Source organism: Ptychodera flava, chromosome 14 (assembly GCF_041260155.1).
Source record: "Ptychodera flava strain L36383 chromosome 14, AS_Pfla_20210202, whole genome shotgun sequence".
NCBI lineage: Eukaryota > Metazoa > Hemichordata > Enteropneusta > Ptychoderidae > Ptychodera > Ptychodera flava.
In genome coordinates, this window is record NC_091941.1 from 8,079,250 (window position 1) to 8,092,154 (window position 12,905).

The 12,905-nt window shown below is 36.4% G+C and overlaps 1 protein-coding gene across 1 annotated transcript; it reads left to right on the plus strand.

The window, feature by feature from the left end:
* The first annotated feature begins 104 nt into the window (after positions 1 to 104).
* LOC139149182 (integrator complex subunit 7-like) lies at positions 105 to 12,378 on the plus strand. The gene is made up of 21 exons (XM_070720754.1): positions 105 to 263; positions 835 to 964; positions 1,190 to 1,336; positions 1,656 to 1,793; positions 2,143 to 2,189; positions 2,532 to 2,731; positions 3,110 to 3,347; positions 3,558 to 3,772; positions 4,352 to 4,448; positions 4,977 to 5,122; positions 5,475 to 5,612; positions 6,043 to 6,090; positions 6,881 to 7,036; positions 7,457 to 7,651; positions 8,012 to 8,115; positions 8,565 to 8,633; positions 8,763 to 8,916; positions 9,854 to 9,952; positions 10,254 to 10,362; positions 11,275 to 11,360; positions 11,958 to 12,378. Exons 1-21 carry the CDS (start codon positions 164 to 166, stop codon positions 12,222 to 12,224), a joined length of 2,883 nt encoding a protein of 960 aa, XP_070576855.1. The 5' UTR covers positions 105 to 163; the 3' UTR covers positions 12,225 to 12,378.
* Positions 12,379 to 12,905: the final 527 nt, after the last annotated feature.

Genomic DNA, 12,905 nt, shown 5'->3' on the forward strand with positions numbered 1-12,905 from the left:
TGTCAAGGACAACGTTCCAGTCTACCAGATCAAAATATTATTAAAATGGATATTTATACTTTTTTAGATTTTAAAATATATTGTTACTTGCTTAGATTCCTACGAAATTACAGGATGAGCGACGTTCTGAAAATAGTTATCATAGCTTCATCCAGCACACAAAATGGCAACCGTGAGCGCTCGCCTGTCCATGATGGGCATGGAAAGTACCTATGGGGAGCCCGAACAAGATGCCAACACTGCTCTCATGGAACTAGATAAAGGTTACACTCTTATTCTGTCAATCTGTGTTTCTGTTTTTTTTATTTTGCGTCAGATTTGCACATGAACCAGCTCAGGTTGCACTGCAGCCAAAAGCTAGCTACGATCACAAGGGGAAACTTGATAAGTTACGTAGATGCTATAGTCAGATTAAATTTTGAAGTTCCAATGGTGTCCAGTGAAGCTGTGTTTGTAAAATTGCATCAGTATATACACACAAGCATTAACAAATTTAAATCGTGTTTGAAAGTGAAATCAGCAGCAACAATGAGCGATGCAAACAGACACTGTATGAAATCATTTTTCCCAGAGTTTGATGTACACACAGTCTCCTGAGATGAAATGTTCAATATCCAGACAGAAATGTAGCTTTTTAGATTAAGATCACAAAACACAGTGAAAGTAGTACAAGTAAGGTAAGTACAGTGGGTTCACATCAATTTACGTCTATTGATGGTTGAACAAAGTTTATTTTTTCCAGTTTCAATTGGATCATCTTCTTCATCATCATTAAATTACATCTACAAATGTGTCAATACAGTGGTGATTATACCATTATCTTTTGTGTGACAGGATTGCGTTCTGCTAAAGTTGGAGAACAGTGTGAAGCCATTGTGCGATTTCCAAGGTTATTTGAAAAATACCCCTTTCCAATCCTCATTAACTCGGCATTCCTCAAACTATCTGAAGTTTTTAGACTAGGGTAAGTACAGCAACATGATAACACCTTGTAGATGTTCTGGTTTGTTAAGTCAGCCTTAAAAATGTTTCAGTTATATATTATGTTAAATTTGAAATGTTGAACAAGCACTGTACATGAGTGATTTACTATGACCATGAACTATTTTGTTTTTTTTGCAAAACATACCCAGAGTACATCTCCTGGGAGGCATTTCTACTGAATAACTCTCTACGTACTTTCTTGAAGGAGCAACTTTCTCCGTTTGTGTGTCTTGAAAGTTACCCAGCAAAGTGAGAAACAGTTGGACAAGATTCTGAATAAAGATGAATTTGTTAGAAGAATATTCACGGTGATTCACACAAATGATCCTGTAGCCAGAGCCATAACACTCAGGTAAGGGATGGATTTGACATTGTCTGAACTCAAACTTGTAACACTGACAGTTACCAAAGTGCAACTTGAGCAGAGCGTTGAGCATAGACACTCGGAAATATTGACTCATTGTTGTGAAAGTTGTTTTGCCGCAGTCTCTAATTAGAAGGTAATTTTGAAAAGTGCAATGCGAAAGGGTTACTACATGTACATTGTGAAGGTTACATGTATGATAGTTTTCTATCCACAGTTTATTTGAATGACTTTTGATAGGTTTATTGATCAAATAATGGTAATCTGTCTATGTTCTTAAATTTTTATTTTAAATTCTCTTCAACAGAGTGCTTGGTAGCATAGCTGCTATCATTGCCGATAGGAAGAACGTTCATTACAGTATTCGTAACAGTTTGGATTCCCATGATGCAGTAGAACTAGAAGCTGCCATCTTTGCTGCCAACAGATTTGCCGCAGAATCAAAGTAAGACGCATCACTTTTCTGAAATTTGTGTTTTACTGTCCCCATACGTGAAAGGTTATCACTGCCTAAACTATTTTTCGATATGGTCAGATATACCAGTGCTGCTCTAAAATGCCCCATGAATGTAATTCAAATGAAGTTTCCTATATTCACAAAAAAATTATGAAATGAATTTTCCTCACACAATAGCCAAAACTTTATGTGTTGAGTAAAGAATATACCTTGGGATTAGATTCTGTATGATTTGTACGATACTGTTGTCAATGTTTATAGGTTTCTAACTTCACATTGGTTTTGTCAAAAGGTTAAATGTGCAACTTTAGCTTTGTCTGTGATATCTCTCTTCCAGGGACTTTGCTGTTGGAATCTGTAATAAAATTGCTGATATGATGCAAGGTATGATGCAAGTCTTATGACATGGGTATTTGGCTTTTTGTTAAGATCATCAATCCAAGTTCCATGGTTTATTGGCACAGATATTTCATATTTGTTTTCATAATTTCTTAAATGAATTTATGTAAGAACTTCCGTTACTTATCCATAGGCTCACATGCATTGACAAATTTTCTTATCATGTAATCAAAGCAACATCAACTTTCATTCATGCTTTAAGTCTGTATCATATACAGAGTCTAGAGTTATTTTGATTATTAGTGAGAAAGTTCATGTGCTTAAATAATAATATCAGCTTAAATAATAATATCAACATTGTAACACTTGTATTTTTTCTCTGGATAGGTCTTGCTACTCCTGTTGAAGTGAAGCTTAAACTCATCCACATATTTGAACACATGCACCATGACGCAGAATCTGCAGTCAAAGTCAGACAGTTGTGTATCAGCATGCTACCATCTTATCCTGCCAAGTCATTTGTCATCACCACGCTGCACTCACTGTCAAAACTAGCAGCAGCATCATTGATGGATATTCCGGCTCAGGTAACACTGATTTTAATCTCCCTGAAAAGGGGTCCTTGCATAAAAATTTCCATCAGGAGATTTGATGAATTGTGACAACTAGTGTGCCCTTTACGCCAGTTTGGCATACTGCCGAGTCAAAAGTGTTCACTTTGACTGAAGACGATTTTACATAGTATGTGTATTGTATAGGACTGGCTCAAGGAAATTCAAGAAATTCCTAAATCTTAAAAAGTTCAGAAATCTTAAAAGTTAAAGGGCAGACTAATGAGAGCTACTTCATGAGTGATGATTGTGTTTCAAGTATGAGTCGTGGCCACATCTAGAATAAAAATAATGGTCTAATATTTAACAAAAGAAGACATGGTCTGATCAAATCATGACAACCTTTGATTTTAGGTTGTTCTGCTGCTGTCCTACCTCAACACTGATCCTCGGAAATCTGTCAAGACATTAGCCCTACAGGATCTGAGAATGTTAGCAACTAAAGCACCTCACATGTGGACAAGTGAGAACATTGAGACGCTGTGCCATTTCACTGCCCAGAACTCCCATGATGCATTGAAGATTGGTGCCATGAAAGTGCTCAGCACACTGTCTAGATCAGTGGCATTCTCCATCATCAACCTTGAACAAGGTAACAGTTCAAAGATTGTGGTCATGAAAGTATCTTGTAAAAATGTATTATAACACATGGTGTGGGGGAAGAAATTTTACATAAAAAACAGTTACTGTAACAGTATTTCTTTATTGGGTAGCATGGCAAGAGGAAATTGAGAATTGGTGAGTTAAATTCATGCCGTGTTCTTTTAAATTATAATTTACTTTCTCACATTTTATGATTTAGGATCAGTTGTGATGGACCTGTGCTCACAGTGCAGTTACCATAACAACCCAACAGTTGCAGCCTTGACCTTAGATGTCATGACAAACATTGTCGTGACAACAGCATCAAAGGGAAGAGATGTGGCAGAATCCAGTCAAGAGGTTGCCATGGCAATGGAAGCACTGATTATTAGCTGTGCTTCATCAGGGAGTAAACAGGGACTGAATGGTTTGAAGGTGAGATGTCCTAAAGATGAAATACATGATTAGAAATGCAGTGTCATGTATGGGAGTTTTCTGTTTGAAAATGAGGAAAAGATCAGCATGGTGTGTGTATTTGATTCTCATTTCAACAGCATTGTTACAGTTAGTGATTGGTTTTACCATAGTATCTCACTTCTACTGCCTGTGGTTTTACATCTTTTAACGCTGATGGTCTTTCAGTGGATTCATTAAAGACGTTGATTCAATATTTCAAAAAAGTGACTTGTTTCTTTTACTGAATTTACAGTAATATCATCTACTGGTTTCCTACTGTTACTGTAGAGATTTACATATATTTCATTCAGCCTTTCTGGTAAGTGATAACAGAACGAAACAAGATCAAAACGACACTGTGATTTCAAGTTCAGTGTGTGACTTGAGGACTGATTCCTTTCATCCAGCATGTCTTGTTACAAATGCTACACATGGATCATTTTGATCTTAGTTCCCACCCAACTCTATTTGTGAAATATGTAGAGTAGTTTTGGCCATAATAGATATTACACTGTCCTTAAGTATTGTACTTTCTTATATTTATCTGGTGCCCAACAGACAGTGCTGTGCTGTGCCAGTCAGCTCTGCAAATCCTCTTCTGCAGCGGCAGAGATGTTAGTTGAAGGCATTGCCACAACTCTGACAACTGCCATAGGTGAGTGACATTTTAAATCTGTCAACAGTGCTGAGTTTAACATCCCTCAATGCAGAGCATCCCTAAATTTCAAATGCACTTCTGTATTAGTGTTTAAATTTGAATATTAGTGCAGGCTACACTCTACTTGTCAACAATACCTATGCAGACTACACATTTACAGGCAGAGTTGACAGGCTGAATACTTTGTATCTCAACATGCTGTAGGGAGTAAAACAAGAAACTGGTCAATAAAAAAAATAAAAATAGTGAAAAAAATCATCAAAAGTTACGTACGGCTGTTGTTGTTTTCAGTTAAATCTTCACAACACGTAGTATAATGATTATGTCCAGTTGAACACTATTGTATGTGTATCTGAGGAACTCATTGAATGCATGTAGATACTTAAACAAAGATTATAATGTAACTATGTGATTTAAATTCACCAGTATTGACATTTAAAGGAGGATATACAGGATACACGTACTAGATGCATATATGCAAAATATAGCATTTATTATTGATGAGATTTATGACTTCCATTGCAGGGGAGGTAGCTATTCTACTCTGCCAATCATTGGCTGCTATAGGCACCTACCAACCTGAAGTACTAGCAACACTTACATCAGATATTATGGACATGTTCAAAGAGGTTTCTCAGAATGTAACAGATAAAGATGAAGAAAACCTGATGGTAATGAAAATTTAGTGTTTGATGAATTTGAAATATTCTGTCCAGTGTTAACTGAAAAGATTCTATGAGGGGTAGTATTTGTTCAGCTTTGGTCTGGCCTTCAGTTTAGTCGTGTTACACATTTGGAAGGTGATGATTCGTTTTTGACTTGTGTACAACATGGAACCCAACTACCAGAGACACAAAAAAATCAAGATCAGACCTTGCTGACAAAGGGATACTCTATGTGTATGTATTTTTTTGGCTGGAGACCAAAAGCTTACTTGTCAGTTTATATTTCAAATCTTTTAGTGTTTGCTTAGGAAAGTGCCTCAGTCTTAAGATATATACTTTACTTTGTTTTCTGTAATAGGTGTACCTTGCTACAATCTTACTGCTAGCTACCAAGGGTTCCCCGGATGTTCAGTTATCAAAAGTGGTGATTGACCAGTTACTGGGCAGTTCACGGTTCTGGCTTGTATTCAAAGGTGCCAGGCAGGCAGCAAGGCAGGTGAGTTGAAGAGTCCAAGTACTCCTGGCTGCCATTTTCCAATCTACTTTTCCTTTCACAAAACATGATACAAGTTTTCAGAGTCTGTTTGACCATCAGTATTGAGTATGGAATGTTCAAAAAAGTCAGCAGGAAATTCAGGTCTATAAATGTTATCTAAATGTGTTTCAGGTACAGTCATTTACTAATCATGCTTATAACTATGACAGGACTGGTGAAATATTTAGATTCCAGATTTATTATTGCTCATCACTTTTGAGTAACAGTGCTTATCATACATGCTGGATTGCAAATAAATGTGAACCAAAACATCATTTAAAGTCTTCACCAAAGTTTTTGAAGGAAAACATTTTAATGTTGTACATTTACTGACATGTTTACGTGTTTACTGTTTTGTGTACATCGTTGTGATATGTTGCATTCTGTGCAGGGCAACCACAGAGTTGCAGCAGAACTCTTTGGAAGTCTGACAACCAAGGTGAGTCAGTACAATCTGTAATGTAGGGTTTATAATAGTTTGATGAATTATATTTACTATGAACATTCTACAACAATTATCAGGTTGTTTTCCGTCCTTGGTCTCATGCAAAAATGATGTGCCAGTGCATCTATTTATTGTAGTTCTTATCCAGTCAAACATGGAAACAACAGAATAGGAATGTTGACTCACAGTGACTATTTTGACACGCTGCAAGATGATGGTGATAAGTTCCCTGTTCAAGACTCTGTAGTCTGTACATTGGATCTTACAGATATTAATATTTTTTGCACATGTTGCACTGAACACTTTCACATTTTAAGCAAACATGAAAAAAAGGGCTGATGTGGCTGGTCTGGATTGCACTGAGTGAGGCTGAGAAACACCCTTTATCTTTTATGGGATGAAGGTAGAGTGGGCCTCGGGGACAGATAGTCGAACTCTCAAACTTTTACAATTCTTTTCTGATCTACCACTTGTGGGAGTTCATTTTAAAGCTCTTGGAATAAGAAAAATTGTCACTGTCTTAGTTTTTTGAAAATCAAAAGTTTTAAATAGACTTAACATGAATTGGAATAGACAGAATGAAAGAAAAGACTGCAGCAGTTGATGAAATAATTGATTAAGGAAGAGACAGAGATGCCACTGTCAAAAAGGGGGAATGCATCACTCACAATCAGTGTTATGTTGCTGATCTTGCCAGAGGGGGAGAAAAGTTGACACTCTACATGGTTTAACCACTAGTATATTTCTGAAGTTGTAAAGAAAGTGATATTATTTCTTTTTACAGGTGGCGTCAGAACATTTTTACTTTTGGCTGAACAGTTTGAAGTCATTCTGTGAAGGTGAAGAGTGTCTTAGAAATTTATCATCCACTCCGAATCAAACGATACATTCCATTCAGAAAAGTATCATTCACTATGAGAAAGGCATTGCTACTCTCAAAGTAAGTATTGGTGGAACATTCATATGATGCAATAATTGCTGTTGAAAGCAATGTTAGGTTTTTGTGTATAATTAAAAGAATTCAACTCAACTCTCTGACAAAATACAGCTCTCTGTATCCTTCTATGTCAGGGGTCCGTCAATGCTCATTTTCTAATATACTGAGTGACTTTTGAATCTGTGCTTCAAGCCAACATTATTTTTCATCTTCGTACATCAGCATTCTTTTCTGTAGATTTTCATATGGCTTCACCGCACATTTCATATGCAAGAAAAAATATCTAAGATGTCGTAATGTTAGGCATCTGAAGTTTCCTGTTTGTGACATTCTTTCAATATCTTTTTTTTTTCATGTCTGTATATCTTCTTTCATCGCTGTTCACCCACGTATCTTACCATTTGCCTTTCTGTCTGTTCACAGGCTGCAGTGACACCAACCTACCCATTGGATTTTCAGTGCAAGTATGTTAAGTTACGCTGTGAAATGCTTGGCCTTCACAGTCTGCTGGCCGTTACGTGCCAGACAATTAAGACGTGCCCTCCACCTGCCATCGCCCCAGCTGTTGCCATGGCCACTGGACAAGATCTGCAAAAATGTGGTCGCCTAGCAACCCAGGTGAGGAAAGAATGTAATCTGTTAATGATGCATATCATCCATGTTTTCTCAGTTTCTTCATTTGATTAGTCCAAAAGCAGTTGAATCAAGAATCACTGTGAAATGTGTGAGAGTTCACAAGGGAAGGTTTCTTCTATTATCAAGCAAGCTTGAAAGCAAATCCTGCAAGATTGTTCACATTTTAAAAATTCAATGGGTGGTGACTGAATTATTGGTATACTGATTATTGAATCTTTTATGCTTTAAAAGACTGAATGCATGTTAAGACAGTTTCCAAATTTGTAAATAATTCTACTGTTTTCTTGACTTTTGGATATTAAATTAACATTTTCACTCCTATGCCATTTATCATTTTCACAGATGCAGCACTGTTATGAGTCATTTCAGGCACTAGCCAATCAGTTCAGTAACTTTCAGAAAGCTTCATTTGATGCTGACCCTGCTACACTGGAAAACATGGAACTGTATCCTTACCTTCAATGAAAAAACAATATTAGCTGATGATTGGATGCGTTGACAACCTTAGCAAAATAAGACTGGTTGTCAGATTTTCTGAAGCAAGGAATGACAGAAGTACTCTGTTGTAGCAAGGTGTTACAGTTAACACTCTACTTGTAGCCTTGTAGTACTCAAAGAACTTATCAATAAATTTGAAATCACTCTTAAGTTCCATTTGATAGAATGTGTCATTCATCTTGTGTAAATAAGTAGTCTGAAAGGCAGGGACTTTCTTGGAAATACAAAAATTGGTTGCTGCTTAACAATGTTGTTTCCACCTTTAAGTTACAATATTTTAGAGAGATTTTAAGTAAGACTGAACTTTACCAATGAAGATTAACAAAAAAGGTGATAACACTAGATTTCTTCCCAGGGTCCATAGCTTATGGTAATTCCTTGACAATTCTATCATCAGACTGCAACAGACATGTCTTCTAATGGTCTATGCAATTGATACTCTCATTTTGAGCAATAAGATGTACAGGTTAGTTTTCCATTTGCATGTGTAACTACATATTTGCATGTAATTGACACATTATTAAAATAATATGATCATTCACTCACCAATATATGAAAAAAAGGACTATGGTTTCATTTCATTTCTGTTTTGCAGCAATAAACTGTCCAACCAAATAGACATGTTTTCTTCGGACAACCAGAGTGGTCCAACTCGCCATGGCAACCAGATGGTCAAGACATGTCAGCAAGTGATGACATCAATCCTTGAAGTGTTGGAGAAGACAAATGGGGCTTCAGTTTCTCAACTTGTGAGTGACCTTCTAGATCCTGATAGTCGGTGTTGTAGGGTACACTAGTGGTGCTCACTTTGAGGATCATCATTTTAGTTGTAGGGTACACTAGTGGTGCTCACTTTGAGGATCATCAGATTTCTACACTTATATATAATCCTCCAACTCTCTGTTATCAGCATGTCTGAACGCGCTCTTTCTTCAAACCTCTTAAGGATCTTACATCAATTTCTACGTAGGAAATGTGTTTAGTTTGTTCATTGCAATGAAATTGACCAGACCATTGCTGAAGGTGAAAGGTCTGCTCTTCCCTGCTTTGTTTCAAAAGTATTTGAGAATAGATTGGAAGTTTATGTATAGTTACTCTGCAAGAATTGCACTCCAGGTCAATGTGTGTATTTCTGAAAAAAATGTTCAAATGTCTAACACTGGTTAAATAAATGAATGAGTGTTAAATGATCAATGCCTGTAGATATAAATCTGATCAAAAGCTAAAAATGTTTCCACAGTATTTCTTTCCAAGGAATTGTTGGAGGCAAATCATACTTGTGTTCCATGACAAACTCCATGTCATGAAGCATTGTGTGCATGGTGTGTGTGTGTGGTACTCATCACAAATGCCATTTGCACTATCATTCTGAGTGCAATCAAATGAAGGATATATTTACAGAAACTCTTGGAATTTTCTGTAATGATGTACCACTACACAAGTTCAATCCAAATTTTGTTGACAATTCTGACTTCTTGTGAAGATGATATTCTGTTTTTCAAACCTTGTATCCCTATACATAGTCAATTCAAAATGGTTTGTGTTATGTACAGGTGTCAAAGAATGAAAAATGTTGTTATTCTTACACTGTTTTAAAGGCATAGGAAAAATTTTTTAAAGTTCTAAACCTGCAAGAGAATCTATCTTTCTTACGCATGTTTTTTCCTTCTTCTTCTTCACGTGTAGCACACAGAATGTTTGTCAAAAGCTTCACTTGAGATTCTTCGAGTTCCGTTGGGTTTTCCAAGATATTTCTTTCAAAGTCTACAATCAACAAGTATAAAGGTAGGACATAATAAAGAGCACACAAGAAAACTTACTTCATTAGCACAAGGCAACACTATAATTTTGATTATTCATAAGAACATGTAACAACAATTGCACATTATGAAGAGCGCCACCATTGGCGAGATGTCTGACTTTTTTTAAACTAATATTTTCTGATTTGGTCAGAGAAACTGAATGTTGTTAGTTTTCCATGAACAAAGCCTCAACAGCTGAGAAATTATGTTTTTATAGCAGTTAATGCATTTTATCACCAAAGTGGAGATATGTTTATGATGTTTCTTTTACTTGTTACCCCTAGTTGGCATTGTCACCTACACCTCGGAACCCTGGTGAGCCAGTACCCATTCAGAATGATACACATTTAGCCTTGAAAATTGAAGGTGTTGTACAACATGGAAACAGGCCAGGTCAGTAAATCATGCCCTTCCTTTTAAATGTCATAAAATTTTCCTACATTCTGTTTGTATCATAAGCAAGGCATATTTTTATCGTATGTAAAACGGACGTGACTGTAAGCAGTGACAGATAATCTAAAATTTAAATGATCTGAAGATATGATATTTACCATACTTGTCAATAGTACTAATTGTGAATTTAGTTTTGTTACTATTATATATATATTTTTATTGTATGGGTCATCGACCTAAAATAAAGGATAATAATAATAATAATAGCCATCCTGTTTGTGACTTTGGTTACTGACGACAGAAATTTGGACAAATGTTGTCCTTTTCATATTAGAATCTTCACTAGCCAAGCAGGTTTTATTCGGGCAGGGATTCTTCTCTCTCTCTCAAAAAAAAATACTCAATGGCCTGTGAGTGGCCAATCATGTAACTTTTCAATATTGTGTGTGCCGTACATGTCAAGATGGCTACATCTGTAAGGCTCATCAGACTGGACTTGCAACGGACCTTGAGGAATGAACCACTAACTTTTTCACATCAAGAATTTGACTGAAATCAAAGGAAGGCAGTAAACTCAATTATTTTAAATGGCAGTTATGTCAGTGTTACCAGCAGAACTAGAAGTGACACCGATCTAGTAAAAAAAACTGTGCAGAGCTTGCAATGTCAAATTAAGGTCTTGATACACGCTTTACCTCTCACCATGTCAACCATGAGACAGTAGATACCATTTCAGCATTTACAAGTACAAATCAACTATTGACACTGAGTTATTCTATTTTCTTAATTGCCTCTGTAAATTGATCAGCCTTGTCACTGAAGGAAACAATAAATTAGAATGTGAATGAAACTGATTTAGGGAATGACATTGCATTCAATTCCATGGTGTCTTTCTTCTCATGTTCATAATAGGTCTGTTTCGTAAGGTGAAAGAAGTCTGCCTGACTGTGTCTTCAGTGTGCATTGCCAGAATTCAAAAACCACATGACACAATGAAGGTAAGTTTTAAGGTCAACAGGAACACTTCTTTCTCATCTGATGATCCACACTTTCCCAGATACTGTACCATTGAAGAATATAAATAAACAAAGTTTTGATAAAATTCTTGTTTCTGTCCAATTGAATTTCAACAAGGCATGTGTGAATTAATCGTGATTATGTTGCAAAAGTGATTAGGCCTTATCACATATGTACATAATGCCAGAACTTTCTATTTCATATCTACAAAAATCTCATCTATACACTACCCGCACCAAAGTAATCTAGAGCAAAGCGCTGGGCTGTCAGGTAGTTTTTTTACTGCATGCATTGATATACATGGATTTTTATTGTCAAAAGGATTCTGGGGCGAAATCATGTCAAACCTTCCCCTTCTCTCTATGTATACTATACTGGCAATTCCCTAACCTGTGGTCAGGAGTCTATTAATTCAGAACGAAAACTGTAACAGTAGTTGAACCAAGGAAAAACACCACTGTATATGTTTTTCACCGCAGTCCTGACAATGTGGAGGGACTATGCTTTTATAAAGAATGATAGCAGATATTGATGACACCTACTACTCTACCTACACCTCTACTCATTCTCCCCCACAGGCTGACCTGTCAACCAATGAAATGAAACAAACCGTTGATCCTCGCAATGACTACTTCAGCGTTCAGTTTCTACTGGTGTTTCCGATACCCGGCACCCACAATGTCACAGTCACAGCCAGTGTGATTGACGAGCACGGAGTGATGTGGAAGACTGGACCAAAGACGAGTATTCTCATCAAATCTTATGAAGACGCATTTCAACAGAGACAACAACAACAGCAACAACAGCAGGCAATGCAGCAGAGATCAACATTTCAAAGATTCTGATTTGACTTTATCCAATTAGATAGGAAGATGTCACACGACCTGAAATACTTCTTTATGAAAATTGAATTTCATTTCAGCTTATATCACAGTTGTTGTTATAGTTTTATACAAATTGCTAATAAGTAACCAATAAAAGAGCACCTTGTACAAAGAGCTTGTCGTTTCCGTTTTATCATTTCCTTACAGCAAACGATTTTGTGGAAAATTTCATATATCTTTAATTGTGCTCCAAAACTGTGGAATGATTTATCACAAGAAATTCATCAATCATCAAGTCTAGAAACATTCAAAAACAAATTGAAGACACATCTTTTCAAACCAGCTTACAGTGCAAACCAATTGTTCTAAGTGCCATTGAACAGAAATATTTGCTTGGATTCAGTGCTATATAAATTATGTTTGATTGATTGATTGAATAGTAGCCTATGGCACAAACGCCATGTACACGTTAATTTATAGGTATTCTTACAGATCCTATTGTGTTCAGTTTCTTGCATAAGCTTTGACATAGTTTTGTTGTCCAGTATTTAGAACAGGGTTTTTGCCTGGGAAATGGGCCTATACTTGCCAAAGGCAAAACATCCATACAGAATACCTGAATATTATTGCTAAGGTAGAGTCCATCCCTACACCTTTTGTAAACATCCATAACACCCTTTTTGTAATTACCTGCTGTTCATA

Coding starts and splice junctions, on each gene's coding strand:
- LOC139149182 (XM_070720754.1), top strand. CDS start 164: ATGGCAACCGTGAGCGCTCGCCTGTCCATGATGGGCATGGAAAGTACC. Junction 3,348..3,557: donor CATCATCAACCTTGAACAAG/GTAACAGTTCAA, acceptor TTTATGATTTAG/GATCAGTTGTGATGGACCTG. Junction 6,091..6,880: donor TTGGAAGTCTGACAACCAAG/GTGAGTCAGTAC, acceptor TTCTTTTTACAG/GTGGCGTCAGAACATTTTTA.